Raw genomic sequence first — 16,033 nt, 5'->3', positions numbered from 1 at the left:
GAGAGATGGATGTTTTGAAAGGCCTTAGATACACTGGGTTCACAAGGTGAGTTGAAGAAGAGGTTGGTCCTTTTTGACTTTGAGTTATCCTCGAAAGAGATCCTTTTAAACTCAGCTGTTTGACACGCCATCCTATGGGTGGGTTATCTTCACCCGCAGACCTCTACATCGAGATCGTGAGTGTTTTCATGCTGCCCCGCACTATTATTTTCTCTTTTTGACATGGTGGAGGTGGAAAAGGCTTTGTCAACCTCCGTGGCGCCCTTGGCCCATGATGCTTCTAGGCCTACCACAGGGTTAGGTTCTTAAGGCTTTCCTCGCAATTTCGATTGTGTGCATCTAAGCTTTCTCGGGTAGGTAGGTATGGTCGCTTTATTACTTCGTCTTATAAGGCTTAGCGTGTGCCATCACGACAACCCTTATTTTTTCTAATGGGCTAGTCCATCAGGATCGCTAGGAGGTTGAGTTTGCTAGCGCTTGAGACATGGCTGTTGCTGGAGCGAACTCGGCTAGGGCGGAAACAGTAAGGCTGCAAGAGGAACTTGAGGAAAATGACCTTGAGAAACTTGAGGGGTTGTTGGAGGTTGCACATTTGATGAAGGTGGAAGAGGCCCTCAAAGCCCTTCAGGCTCAGGTATTGGGTTTAGAGGCGTCCGTAGTCGGTGATTGTAGGGAGTGGAGGCTTATGAATCTGAAGCTTTATATCACTTAGGTGCTCAAGTCGCCGAGTTGGAGCGTCGATTATTTTTTGAAAAGGCTAAGGCAGCGCAACTCAACAATCCTCTATTTCTCGAGGAGTTGTTCTACAAACTAACCTCCTATCCTAAAAATTTGAGAAGAATATGCATAAGGAAGGTCTAGACTTTGCTCTGATACGCGTCTGGGATCGGTCTCCATGACTTCACTTGGACCCTATCGAGGCTTCTTTTTAGCGGATTTAGATCGAGTCTACTCTCGAGCTTCTCGCATAATGTGATTGCCTTATTGCTGAGGGAAAGTTTGAGCATGAGGCGACGAATCTTGCTACCTTAAAGTTTGCTTCTCTAGCCTATTATTCTCATTGCCTCTTTTTTGTGCTTACGTTGTATTTCGATTTTGGGGCCTTCAAGCCTTTCTATACCCAAACTTTGGACTATAATGGAGTTGCTTGCTAAGGTTTTCTTTTCATTTGACTTGTTTGGTTATAGTTGTTGTTCCACTACTTATTTGTAGTATTTGTCTTCCTAGCTTCAAAGTTAGGTGGTTGGGGCAAGCCCCAGGGCTATGTGGCTGAGGCAAATCTCTTATATCAAGGGCACGTTCATTTGGTCGTGGATCGATTTGTTTAGGGTAGGCTCCATCGACGAGGAACGCATCCTTCAAACCTTGGCGCAAGGTGTGGTGCATAAGACTCTGTGGCTAAGGTAGATCTTCTCTACTCTACACATCCCTCTCGTAGGCCGATTTTGTTTGTGTAGGCTACATCATCATGGATCCCATTCTTCGAATCTTGGCCCTATATGCTTTGAGGAGTGTTGGGAGCATCCATTATATGCTTTAAGAACATAGCATAGGTTATATTTGGAATGCTACAATACTACGATTCACCAAATCTGCACTAGATTTGCAAATCTGTAATAGGAAAAGAAAGGTCTTCTTACACAAGTAATCATTGACAACACAAATGGAAAATATGAGTAGCAATGTTTGTCTCAAAACAACCTTACCCAGCCACTAGCAGGCCACCATGAGGCAAGAGACAGATGAATAGCTCGAGAGAGTTCGACGGTGAATTTCCATCATAGAGAGAAGACACATTCAATAGAAGCCTGGCATCCATTGAAGGTGTTGGGAATTAAGCGCTCCAAACAATTTTCCCTTCCACAGTTATATCCAGTAAATCACAATCACATAACATAGATAAGAGATTAAAGTGACTCCTAATCCACAGGATCCCAATTTGATAATAGAGGAAGTAAACGAGGAGGCTGCAATAGTATTCCCTCTAAATGTTGTTCTGTTAGTTGATGACAAAGAAAAATCGATACGTGTTTATGCTGCTCCATCGTTTAACGAATTTAATATGGTGAATGCAGAGCCAGAGATAGCCGTAGATAGTTGTGTACAAAGCCTATTATGTTCCAAAATCTACAAACTCTAAGATAGTTTCACAATAAATCATCTACCTTGCATGAGAGTGTTGATCTGTAGTAGAGTAACCTTGGGTTAGTGGTAAAATTGGTTAATTAATGAGTTTAATTAAATAATTGTTGACTACTGGAGCTCCAAGTTGTAGGTCCATAACATTCCTTTCTTAGCTTTTTGACCTCTACTGCGAACAATAAGTTGGAAAAAATTAAATAATGTTGATTATTTAATTGAGAATTAAAATATTTAATGTGAGCCGTTATAATAATTTAGATTTATTATTAATTAATGAGATATGATTTGGTTGGTCTCATGGAACCTTCTATATAGCCAAACCCATGAGATTAGAACCAACACATTAATTAAGAAAATTAAAAATGAATTTTTAATTTTCATAATTAATTAGAAAATTAGTTAGTTCATTAGGGTTTTGCCCCAAAGTCTATATATAAAGAGACTTATAGGCAAAATCCTAAAGCATGCAAAAGTAACTCTTTCCATTTCCTAGTAGGCCACCAAAAAATAAGGTGTTATTCTCTTATCTCTAAAAATGTTCCCACACACAAAGTTCATCGTAGATCGAGGATAGTTGGAAAGATTAAAAAGGTAAGAGATTTGATCCATCTTAGTTTATTAAAAATGTGTTTAATTAAAAGTTGTCATCGAGATCTGCTAATAAATTTTTAGTATGTGTGTTTCTGCTCTGTCTGGCGGTTGGATCATTTGCCATTTCCAGCATACTTGAGGTTGATGCTTTTATGTCGATTAATGCATAGATATTAGCCTTAGCTAGTATGATGAAAATGATGACAATTGCTAGAGCACCACGTGCAAATGATATTGTCAGTAATATTCACGCAATATATCTCATTCTAAGTGTATAGATGAGCACAATTTTGACTCATGCTCAACGAGCCCAGCCTCTGTATACTATTTGGGAAACAAGAACGTGAATAGGAACAATCTTTATTCCCACATATAGATGGAGGTAGCACCCTAATTTCAGTTGGGGAGGAAACTATGGAAAAAACTCATGGCAATCTGATACGAATTAATTTTAGCAAAAGGCAAATTTCCCTTGGGGATTTTCTGGACCTAACTAGTAGCAATTCTCTCAACTAGCAGCAAATTCTTCAAGCTTGATGGACTTATGATGAAAGAACAATACCATTCACGTAGCGGGCATTCTTCTTTTGTTTGAAATATTTCAGCAAAAATTTCTCTAGAAAATCTGTCCATGAAGTGATAGAACACTCAGGTAATGAGATCAACGAAACCTTTGCGTCATCACTCAAATAATAAGAGAATAGCTTCAGTCTTAGTGCTTTATCGGTCACTCAATGGATCTTGAATGAGTAACACACTTCGATATAGGGCTTTAAGTGAAAGTGTGGACTTTCAGCAAGGCAACCTCTTGATTGCCTCATGGTCTGCAATATTTTGAACATCACTTGTTGAAGCTCAAAATTATTTGCCTCAATGGTTGATCTTGCAATCCCAATATTCAAATTATTAAATGTTTGCATTGCATAATCTGTCATGCATCTTGATCTTCCATCATCTGCCATTAAATGAGATTATTTTGATTGTTTCACGTGATTATAATTCTACAATGGTTGTACTCTCAATTTTTGGGCAGAATTTTCAGGTGGAATCACATAAGGATTCTCCCTTCTATTATCACCCATGTATTTACTATCACCCATGTCTTCTACGATTTATTAAAGCTCTTCTTTGCTACCTCAAAGTGCTTTCAATCTCAAGCGCAAAATATACCGGTGCTCTATTGCACATACATTACTTATCAAAAGCCAATAAGATCAACAAAAATAAGTTAGTCAAAAGAGTGTAAATCATAGTTTTGTAGCACGGTATTAAAAATAAATATGTTAGTTCTCTAAAAGGAGTCTCCAATAACAGCGCCAAAAAACTTGATACAAACTAATATATTTACAAGCACAGGGCATCCTACAAATGTAATAAAGGAAATATTCCAAGTATGGTATTCTCAATGACTTCATAAAGACCAAGTGAATTGATTTTAGAACAATGGCTAAAAATATTGATTTTATATAATGAAATTAAAAAAAAAAAACAGTAAACCATAAAAAAATTAAAACAAAAGCTGATATTGACACACAATGAGGACACCAAGGTTGTAGCATGCTAACTAACTATACTGAATGATGTAAATTTGAGAAATTAACTCCATGGAGTAGTTCCTAAACAGTGTCATATCTTTATATCTTTTTTTTTAGTAACCTTCTCCTATATTGCTCTATGATAACTCTCCAAAAGAGAGTTATTCTAGTAATTATTTGGGTGATTTTATACAAATAAAGGTCAAAGTATGTCGGTTTTAGCTCTTACACATCATGAAAAATCTTATAAACCAAACTTGGAGCTAAAGTCTCAGGTCTTGAATGCTTTGACTAAAAATTGCGTTAAACTCTCTTATTTTTTAGCTTAAATGCACAGGTTTGGAAACAGAAGACAGAGCATGAAGAGGGTCCTAAGCCGAGAGAAGAGTAGATGAAGCATGTTGGAGGCAGAGCAGACGAAAGCTAGAGCAAAGCAATGCTGGAGCATGGAATTACTGTGCAGTAACAGCCAAACATGGGAATTTACCATGTCCGTACAATCTTCAGTCGGGTGCCCTAAAAATGGATCCAAAACAGATCCCAATAGAAGCACATTTTTTAGAGCTGAAACGACAAGGAGGAGGATTCTCTCCATTTTTCGGGGGCAGAAAGCTGATGACAAAAGGGATATTCCACTGCAGTTTAGAGCTGTTATCTTCTTCTTCTTCGGTTTTTTTGATATTTCCCAAAGATAGGTTGTCTTGTTCTTTTACCCGTTGTGTTTTCTTCTTCATTTATGAGCTAAACCCCATTTCGGGGGAGATTCACATGTTGTAACTGCTATGAACTGAACCTCTAGCTGCTATATTCATTTTTTTAATGAAGTTCTGTTTATTTCTTATATCTTATCGAGCATGGTTAGCCGCTTTGTTATGTATGCTAGCTTCTGTATTGACCCGAGAGGGCTTATGGTTTGCTGACTTGCTTCATTAGTGATTAGTAATTTTCTATAGTATTTGTGGATTCTCAGGAATGGGGTCCCCTAATCATGCCTAGAACTTGTTTTTATTGCTTAGAAACTTAGCAACGGGAGTTGTGGGTATTCATGTTCGGGTGTCTCGGAAGGGAACCAAGTCAAGTTGGGCATTAACGAATATTCGTGAGCTAGAGGGTAGGTTGATAAGTCTATGAATGCATGTTGAATCTCCCCCACTTTCCCATACTTGTTAACTTCCCGTTTTCGTATTCTGTGCTGTTTCTTCTTCTTGTTATCAGCTCTACGAAGTGTGTCTGCTGCTGAGATTTGTTTACTGCTTGTTTATTTTATTTGTTTAAGTTACGACACAACATCTATATTTCTTTGTTTTACACTTTGGTATCTGTGAACATCGTTTAAAATGTAATCCAAAGTCTCTGTAGATTCGACCTCGTTTCGTACTACAATCGACAATCTCATGTATATTTGCACATGTTGTCAACAGGGTTGTGTGGACACAACAAGTTTTTCGTGACGTTTCCAGGGACTTAGTGATTTCTTAGTGATTTTATTTTTAATAATAGTGTTACTAGATATGGTGCTTAATCGAGTTTTCTCTTTCTCACATTTTTGTATGGTTGTAGGTGCATGAACAATTTCGAGAGCTTGAAATATATTATAGATCACGAGATAGAACGCACATTCCATAGGAATCAAAGAGAATAAAGGAGAACCCAAGCTGAAGCAAATATGAATCTGCCTAACCCACCTTTGCTCCAGCCTATTCCACCGAATGTGAGGATTGAGGAAATAGTAGATGGGGTTCCTATTACTGCTGACCCTGAGGTAGTAGTGCCCCCTCTCAATGATGTATTACTAGCAGATGACATTGACAGAGAAATCAAGGCGTATGCAGCTCAAGCATTTTATAATTTCAACTCAGTAATCACGGAACCTAAAATTGCAGCCCCAAAGTTTGAACTTAAGCCAGTGATGTTTCAGATGCTCCAGACAGTGGGTCAGTTTCACGGACATTCTACAGAGGACCCGCATTCGCATATGAAGTTTTTTATGGGAGTATGCAATTGGTTTGAGGATGAAGGATGTAGCAAAGAAGTGTTGCGGCTTAAGTTGTTCCCTTATTCACTCAGAGACGAAGCGAGAACCTGGTTGGAGTCACTTCCTTCAGAATTTATTACAAACTGGGACGACTTGGCTGAAAATTTTTTGATGAAGTAGTTACCACCAAGCAAAAATGCTAAGTACAGAAGCGAAATCAACAATTTTAAGCAATTTGTTGGGGAGTCAATTAGTGAGTCTTTGGAACGTTTTAAATGACTTCTATAAAAATGCCCTCACCATGGGATCCCAAGATACATCTAGATCGAAACGTATTACAATGGTTTGGACGATGCCACCCATCTTGTCATCGATGCGTCAACAAATGGGGCTTTGCTAGCAAAACCTTATGCTGAAGCATTCAATATCTTAGAGAAGATATCATCGAACAATCATTCATGGTCTGACTCTAGAGCCATCCAAGGGATAGGAAGCAAGGGACTGAACGAATCCGAGTCATACTCTTGCATTGAATTCAAAGATTGAGAATCTGACAAACTTGGTTATGTTGAGCATGACCAGCAAAGCACAGTGGGAGCATCTTCCGATAAAGCAAATATCAGCCACATTCAAGGGATTTCTTACTCTTTTTGCGAAGGAGATCACCATTACAACAATTGCCCAAGCAATCCAGAGTCGATGTACTACTTGCATAATCCTCAGAATAGTAGGAATGATCCACACTCCAATACGTACAATCCGGACTGAAGGAACTACCCTAACTTATGTTGCGGAGGAAACAATGCTGGTAAAAATCTAATGCTCCAGCATAGCAGCGAAAAAGAAGTTATTCCCTAGGCTTCTCAACCCAAGGTTAGGTAGCAGTGCAGAGGCAATCTGAAGGATCATTCGCATCTTTGGAGAATCTGATGAAACAGTATATGGAAAATAATGATACCACGGTACAAAGTCAGGTAGCATCATTGAGGAATCTGGAGATGCAAGTAGGCCAACTAGCGACAGACTTGAAAAGTAGACCCAATGGAGCGTTGCCTAGTGATATTAAGGTGCCCAAGAGGGATGAGAATGAGCAATGTAATGCTCTGACATTGAGAAGTGGCAAGACATTGCCTACTACCTATCCAAATGCTCTAGGAATCCACAAAGAATTAAATCAAGATGAAATAAGTGGGCCACAAACAGAAGAATGCGAGTCAGCCGGAACACCTATAATCATGTCAGTTAAAAGAAAGGCAAACTTCAGCCAGTTAGTGAAAAGTAGCGAGTAGATAATGGACCTGCAAAGCAACACAAGCAAAGAGGTCAACCCAGTAGAAGCTAGGGCAGCCAAAACAGAAGCATCACATCTACATATGACTGGAAAACAAAAACAGACAGAACATAAAAATGCTCCACCCGAGTATCGATCCGTACCACCATACCCAAAGCGGCTGCAAAAGAAAGAGCGGGATGTGCAATTTCAAAAGTTCCTTGATGTGCTGAAGCAGCTGTATGTTAACATACCGCTAGTGGAAGCATTGGATCAAATGCCGACTTATGTGCGTTTCCTTAAGGACATTCCCACAAAGAAAATAAAGTTGGGAAAATATGAAACGGTGACATTGACTAAGGCCTGCAGTACTATCCTCACAAGCGAAATTCCGGAAAAGATGAAGGATCTTGGGAGCTTTACCATACCCATTTCCATTGGAGGACAGAAGATAGGACATGCGTTATGCGATTTAGAAGGGAGTATCAATCTCATGCCCTTATCCATTTACAGGAAGTTGGGGATGGGAGAAGCGCGGCCGACAACAGTCACATTGCAATTAGCAGATCGATCAATCACATATCCTGAAGGAAAAATTGAGGATGTTTTAGTGCAAGTAGATAAATTTATTTTCCCTGCTGACTTTATTATTTTGGACTATGATGCAGATAAGGAGGTTCCTATCATTCTGGGAAGACCATTCCTTTTAACTGGAAGAGCGCTTGTGGATGTCCAAAAAGGCGAGCTAACAATGCGTGTTCAAGATCAGGAAGAGAAGTTCTCAATCTATGATTCCATGAAATTTCCTACTGGAAAAGAAGAATGCTGAGTGTTGAAGATTTTGGATGAAGCTTTAATGGAGGAAACGAATGCAGAAGCAATGTTGGAGCATTGTGTAAGTAGGGATGCTGGAGCTGAAGAAGGTTTTGGTGATGGGAATAAAGAGATGATGGTAAAGGAAGATGCTGCCTCTAAGATAGAGACCTCAGAACCTGGAGAAGAGTATAAAAATGTTGAGCCGTCAGATGCCCCAGCGCAATATGTAGAAGCTAGTGAGGGCCAACCAAGTGGTGAGAAGGTAGATGCTCCAGCATCTTGTGCCCTCAATAAAAGACAGAGCCTTACAGCCTCGGTGGATAAAGTGCACATCATTGTAAAGGAAAAACAGGAAAAATTACCTGAAAAAGAGCCACCTAACATCAAACCGACTGTAAAAGGTTCAGAAGCAAGGATGAGAAGACCAAAAAGAGAGTTGGAAGCATCATGCATCAAAGATAAAAAGGCAAAACCTTCCATGTCATCGGCCAAGGTACAAATCAAGCAAGCGGAAGCAACTCCAGTCACCACTTCCAAGTAAAACAAAAAGTTAAAAAAGAGAATTTTCATTTCCCCAACTGAGGGGAAAAGGTATGCTGCAGTTATTTCACAGGAGCATGCCCCGACAGCAAAGAGAGAGAAAAAGACAATTGATCCAGAGAGGAAGATCGGCCCACGGCCAACTCGTTGGATGAGAATAGAAAGCAAAGAACATTGACATGCTTGACTCGCGAGAGGGAAGTTCCTTTACTTTTTGCTCTAAAAAATGACCCATCCCCCCCAGTTGTTGTTACTTTTTACTTTCCTTAGTCTAGTTTAGTTCAGTTTTAATTTCTACTTTTTAAATTTTTGTCTTTCAAATCTGTCTTTGCATATTTTTCTTTTTGTAGTTCACTATGTGAATGTGAATCCCCTCTTAAAGTAATGATACAAAGAAAGTTATTAGCAATCCTGTGTTCTCAACATCTGCCTTTTGCCCTGCCCTTTGTGTATACTCTTGATGCTAGAGCCTGCTAGTGTATAGTTTTTTCCTGTTGATGCTGGAGCATTTTAATGAGAGTTAGCTTTCTTTTGTTTTCCCTCTGGTTCATGTTTGCTTGCCCATGCCCTAGCATCCCTCTAGTAGTACTGCCTTCAGGTAGTGCTTACCCTTGGAAGGAATTTCCATGGCTATCTATCCAAGACTATAGATATTAGATCCTCTTAGTTGTAGCATTAGCCCTCCACACCCATATCTATATCTTGATAGCGAACATCCTTATACTTCGCAATTACTTTCGCTTTAAGTTTGGGGGTGTGCTGGTGATTTACATTCAGGATATCCTTAGTTGCATTGAGGACAATGCAACCTTTTAAGTTTGGGGGAGTGAACTTTCAGTTCTTTTACCTTTATTAGTATTTGTATACATCCATGAATATTTTTAATCCTGTAATTCAGCCCTTTAAAAAAAACCATCATCATCAATAAAGGAGGGGCTAGTAGCCCACATCCAAAGTATAAAGAGGCTGCAGGATTAGAAAAGGCTAGTAGCCCATGGTTAAAGAAGCCCAAATTAGTAGTGCAAAGTTTAAAGATTAAGGCTAGTGAAAGAGGCTTGAGAAAGAAATCTTTAAGAGAAGTTCAGCTTGAGGTTGGGAAATAGAAAGAAGCTAAAGTTAGGCAGGAAATAGCGTCTTCCAGAGTGTGAACAAACATAGGCTGCCTTCATTTCTTTTAGCAGAGTATGTAAGTTCTAGCATTGCTGATCAAAGTGAAAGGTTGAGGCATAGGGCTGGATGTTTGAAGTGCAGGTTTCTAACATTCTTCTTTTGTGAGTAGAGGTAATATGCATGCTCTTGCTTGGGGACAAACACGATTTTAAGTTTGGGGTGTGATAACTCTCCAAAGGAGAGTTATTCTAGTAATTATTTGAGTGATTTTATAAAAAGAAAGGTCAAAGTGTTTCGGTTTTAGCTGTTACACATGATGAAAATCTTATAAACCGAACTTTGAGATAAAGTCTCAGGTCTTGAATGCTTTGACTAAAAATTGCGCTAAACTCTCTTATTTTTTGGCTTAAATGCACAGTTTTGAAAAATAAGACAAAGCATGAAGAGAGTCCTGAGCCTAGAGAAGAGTAGATGAAACATGTTCAAGGCAAAGCAGATGAAAGCTGGAGAGAAGCAATGCTGGAGCATGGAATTACTGCGCAGTAACAGCCAAACACGGGAATTTACCATGTCCGTACAATCTTCAATTAGGTGGCTTAAAAATGGAACCCGATATAAAAGGGACATGTTGCCCTAGCCACAAAAAACAGATCCCAATATAAACACATTTTTTAGAGCTGAAACGACAAGGAGGAGGATTCTCTCCATTTTTAGGGGGCAGAAAGCTGACAACAGAAAGGATAGTTCACTGCAGTTTCAAGCTGTCATCTTCCTCTTATTCGATTTTCTGCTATTTCCCTCAGATATTTTGTCTTCTTCTTTTACCCATTGTGTTTTCTTCTTCATTTATGAGCTAAACCCCATTTCGGGGAGATTCGTATGTTGCAACTGCTATGAACTGAACCTGTAGCTGCTATATTCGTTTTTTAATGAAGCTCTATTTATTTCTTATATCTTATCGAGCATGGTTGGCCACTTTGTTCTGTATGCTAGCTTTTGTATTGACCCGGGAAGGCTTATGGTTTGCTGACTTGCTTCATTAGTGATTAGTACTTTTCTATAGTATTTATGGATTCTCGGGAATAAAGTCCCCTAATCATGCCTAGAACTTGTTTTTATTGCTTGGAAACTTAGCAACGAGAGTTGTGCGTATCCATGTTCGGGTGTCTCGGAAGGGAACCAAGTAAAGTTGGCATTAACGAATATTTGTGAGCTAGAGGGTAGGTTGATAGATCTATGAATGCATGTTGAATCTCCTCCACTTTCCCATATCTGTTTACTCCCCGTTTTCGTATTCTGTGTTGTTTCTTCTTCTTGTTATCAGCTCTACGAAATGTGTCTTCTGCTGAGATTTGTTTACGACACAACATCTATATTCCTTTGTTTTACACTTTGGTATCTGTGAACATCGTTTAAAATATAATCCAAAGTCCCTGTGGATTCGACCTCGTTTCGTACTACAATCGACAATTTCGTGTATACTTGCACGTGTTGTCGGCACGGTTGTGTGGACACAACACTCTACCCATAAGATTTTACAAACTAAACTAGATATCTCTCGATCAACTTCTTTAATTTCTATTGCTTAAGTCGATTCTTTAAATTTATCCTCTCAGGCTTTATTATGTATCACAAAAATGGCCCGAATGAATAAATGCTTCCTAATATCAAAAAAATAAAGAAATCATCAAAGCAATGCATTAAAGAAAAAGTACAACATCATTACAACATGTAGAAAAATGTTCATCACCTAGGGTTTAGCTATGCTCGATAACAGTTTGTTTAATAAAATAACTTGGAGTACAGCACAACATGAATAAGGATTGAAAAGAAATAAGAGTTCTCCCACTTCGATAAACTAAAGATTTCTTCTCGACAATCTATAGACACAAGAAAATATAAACTCTGCTAAAACAGCTTCTAATCAAGACTCTACCTAGTCTTGTAAAGACTTTCTGTTTGGGAATAAAAATAGTAAACTAAAATTGTCTCAATTACAAAAGTAGATTAATTTTGTTAGTTAATCCTAAATTAGGTCTTGATTCCAATTATAAGAAATGATATAAATCGAATTGGAACTTACAAATTAAAAGATAGATAAACTAACCTAAGAATTCTAAGCAACAATAACGATAAATTAAATGGGAAGAGAAAAATTAACAATGGATTTATATTAGTTTGCCTAATATGGGCTACGTCTAGTTCTCTACTACCATTTCAAGTTATACTAAAATGCTAAGGAGAATCTCCCAAGAGTTTAGAAGCTTTTTATAATGATTTCTCTCAGTTTTCCCTTCCTAGAAAAATCGTTCATGAATTACTCTACAAGTCTTTCAAACTCTCTAAAGGATATACATGTATTGAGATCTCACTCAAATTCTCTCCACTTGAAGAATTACTCACGACTCACTACATTTGTGTACATCACTCAAAGATTTATCTATCTCTAGTTATAATAGATGACAAAACAAAAACTAAAGAAGAAAAGGAAAGTTTTTTAAAAAGACCCAGATTGATACTAAAAAGGATAAGGGAAATAAAAACAAAAGGATCTTGGTATTTCGTCTACGAACACGAAAACCAATTTTCTTCTTAGTTTTTGTAACGCCCCGCGTTACTCAGGTCCGGCCCTACGTTACTCAGGTCAGGTTACCCTCGAGTCCCGGGGGTTTCTTCTTAGAGATAATTTTAAATTTATCTAATTACTTTGTGTCGGTTCTTTTAAATTACTATAGTAATTGTTGTGAGTTATTGGTTTTATGTATGTATTTAATGGTTGCTGACTGTGAGTGGGTTGCCGTGGCACTTGCCTGGGTCGTTGGGCCGATTGCTTAATTATATTAGTGGAACTAATTAAGTATAGGGAGGTGAGGTCTGCATTCGTAATCTTTTAGAGTTCATGGGTCGTGTTTTCTTTCAAACAATTTATTAGTTAGTGGACCTTCTTAGAAGCCCAAAACTTATCCAAAGAAGGGGCCTTGTGTGGATTTATCAAATGCCCAAAACCCTAGCTATTTGGAAATTAAAACAAAAAGTTATAAAGAAAAAAAAAGAAAGAAAACCCTAGCCTTTTCCCCCATCTTCACGTGTTGGCCTTTTCCTCCACTAGGGCTGCCTCACGACCATCACCGGCGAGCCTTCCTCCGACGACCACATCTGGCGACGGCACGACGATCCAGTCCACGGCGGTAGGCGCGGCGACGACTCCATTCCACGGCAACGGGCGCGGCGGTGTGTTCGAGAACAGCGGGCGACGTGCGGCGTTGGCGCGGCGGTGTGTTCGGACAGCGGGGTGTGCAGCGGCGACGTCCGTTCGTGGCAGCGGTGTGCAACGGCTCCATTCGTGCTAGCAGCGTGCAGCAGTGACGACTGAGGGTTGCCATTCGTGACAGCTGGGGTAGTAGGTGCGCCGGTGACAGCGGGAAATTTCAAACAGCGGGGTTTTTAGTGTTCGGCGACTACCCACGTCTGTTAACAGCCCAATCTACACAACCTACGCCCCGTCGACTAGGATTGGAGCTACCCGCACCTGAACGAAATCGTTTTTGGCGGTAACGAAGCATTTATAACACCTTAGAACTAGTTCGATGGCTGAAACTTCTATTTTAATTGCTGTTTTTTTCCCTTGGTGTTTAGGTGTTGAATCGACGCGTGCTTTGGAAGCCTAGCAGTGTGTAAGTAGTACCGGGGGGGGGGGGGGGGCGTTTGTGAGTGAATGTGTGCTAATTTCCTTGGATAAGTCCTTGTGTTATTGTCCGCGTTAATCTAGATTTGAATGTCTGTTACTATTGGTTCTGGCTGTCTTTTGTTCGTTGAGATAACTCTGGAAGAATGGGTTCTATTATAATTGTCGATGTTAGATTTGGTTATGTCTGAATGTTGCCCGTTGTTGCTGAACTTGTAGTTGTGCTGGCTAAAATGTTGTGAAGCATCTGTGGAAGTCTATGTTTCTGAGTATGACTGTTGTGTCGGTGTTTCTGAGTATGTTGGACAGTTCATGAGGTCATCCCTAGTTGAGTGGTTTGTACAGGTTGCTTGGTTTTGTTTAGAATAAACCATGTAATTAAGGCGTGCATTATACTTGTTTGTTGTAGTTTGATGGGCTTGTTGCATCTGTCGTATGGTAAAACATTGGTGTAATGTGCTAGACGTGTGAGTAGGATCCCTGACATTATGAGAATGTTTGGTTGTGTTTACTATGGCCTAGTCGTAGGAATATTGGGTCTTCCTTAATGTGAAGGTTGCTGTGACAAGCAGGATGGGTTATTGTGAGTTGGAATCCTTGTTGGAAGCGAGGGGTGGGAACGTCGGTGTTGTTTGGTTCGGGTAGGATGTTGAATGAGGGTTAAGCCTCGTGAGTAAAGAGTCGGGGTCTGATACGTCTCTATGGGGTGTCGATGCTCCGGGTACAAAAGGTCGGGGGTCGATACACCATTTTTGGTTGAGATGAGTGTCGAGGCTCCGGGTACAAAGGGTCGGGGTTTGGCACGATGAGTCTAATTGAGACTAGCCTTGATTTTATACGGGGTAGAGGCCAAGAACCAATACGTTGAGCGGATGTCAGTACCTTGGGAATAAATGTCAAGGACCGGTGCATAGCCCAAGACCTTGGGAATAAATAGCAAGGTCGAGCGCCAAGCTTCTATGGAGGGATATCGGTACCTTGGGGATAAATGTCAAGGATCGATGCGCCTCGAAGGGTTAGCCTTGCAGTACTAACTCGGGGTTTAGTACGAGTTGTTTGTTGAAAGGGGTTAGGAGCTAGCGGGTCGTGCAAATCAAAGCCACGAGAGTTCCGAAGTTGGTTGGAGTGTCGAGAGGCCACTTTCCTGTTATTAGTTCTTGATGCTTATTTCTTAGATTGTTGAGTATGATGCCGATGTGATTGTGAGCATGTTGTTTGGTGTCTGTTTGGTAAGGGCTACTTACTGAGTATATTATATACTCACCCCCCCCCTCTATGTTGTTGGTTTCAGGTGTGAACAGGACCATTGGCCGTGGTGATGACGTGGAGAAGGCTTGACCGAGGAGGGACCACTAGTTATGTTTTGTTTAGGATAGTTGTACTGGGATTTCCTTGCCCTTCGCGTTAGAAACATAGTGCCAGCGGCATCAGATTTTGTTGAACTCACGGGACAGTTCTTTTTGTTTTTCTGTTCTTTTTTTTATTTCATACTTGTTCTTTTACCGAGCTGTTAGCTGTCCGGATTTATTATTATTGTTTAAAACTAGGATGGGTTGTTGAATTGTGGAAGTAGATAATTGTAACTTTCTTTAATCGGTTTTTACCCACTGAGGCAATATTGTGGGTTTTCTAGGATCCGGTCCTTTTCTTTATTTGGGTTGTTAGCCATTGAGGCCAATCTGAGTTTCCAGGTGTTCTTTTTGTTGTGACCGAAACCCCACAGGTTTTCCTCCGTCTTATGTTTCATTAATGAAAAGAAAAAAAAAAGGTGATTAGTTATGGCAACAATACCCCATTCCTTGTAGTGAATTTGGGGACGTTACAGTTTTGCTCCATTTCTGAAACAATCTCCCACTCGGAGGCAAAACAAGTAATATCCTCTACGACGGTAGTGACTTCTCTCTACTCCTAGAGAAGTCCAACTAAAGTTGTGTATAACTTTAATCTATCAATAGGGACAACTTTAGTAAACATATCGGTTGAATTCTGACAACCTATAATCTTTTCAGGCTCCAACATATCATCATCCAAATCTTATCTGATAAAATGGTACCTTAATAGTATGTGTTTCATTCTTTAATGGAACACTAGATTGTTTGCTAAATGAATAATGGTTTGACTGCCATAATGCAAAGTCACTTTTCCCAATCTCAAGCCAACTTCTTCCAAGAAGTACTGAAGACATATCATCTCTTTGTTTACTTTAGTAATTGCAACATACTCAGTTTCAATTGTCAAAAGTACTACTATCTTCTACAGTCTAGAGACTCAACTAATCGCAGTATTACCAAAAGTAAAAACATACTTGATAGTACTCTTTTTGCCATATGTATCACCTGTCATATCTGTATCTATATAAACTTGCAATT

General features: G+C 39.6%; 1 protein-coding gene across 1 annotated transcript; it reads left to right on the top strand.

Moving 5' to 3' along the window:
- Positions 1–7,535: 7,535 nt before the first annotated feature.
- Positions 7,536–8,342, top strand: LOC111022348 (uncharacterized). The gene has a single exon (XM_022299516.2). It carries the CDS (start codon positions 7,536–7,538, stop codon positions 8,340–8,342), a length of 807 nt encoding a protein of 268 aa, XP_022155208.1.
- The last annotated feature ends 7,691 nt before the right edge of the window (positions 8,343–16,033 follow it).

Source organism: Momordica charantia, assembly GCF_013281855.1.
Source record: "Momordica charantia cultivar OHB3-1 chromosome 4 unlocalized genomic scaffold, Mcharantia_2.0 BLBB01000004.1, whole genome shotgun sequence".
Classification (NCBI taxonomy): domain Eukaryota; kingdom Viridiplantae; phylum Streptophyta; class Magnoliopsida; order Cucurbitales; family Cucurbitaceae; genus Momordica; species Momordica charantia.
Note: the sequence above shows the minus strand (reverse complement) of the source record. Positions and strands in the feature narration are given on the sequence as shown.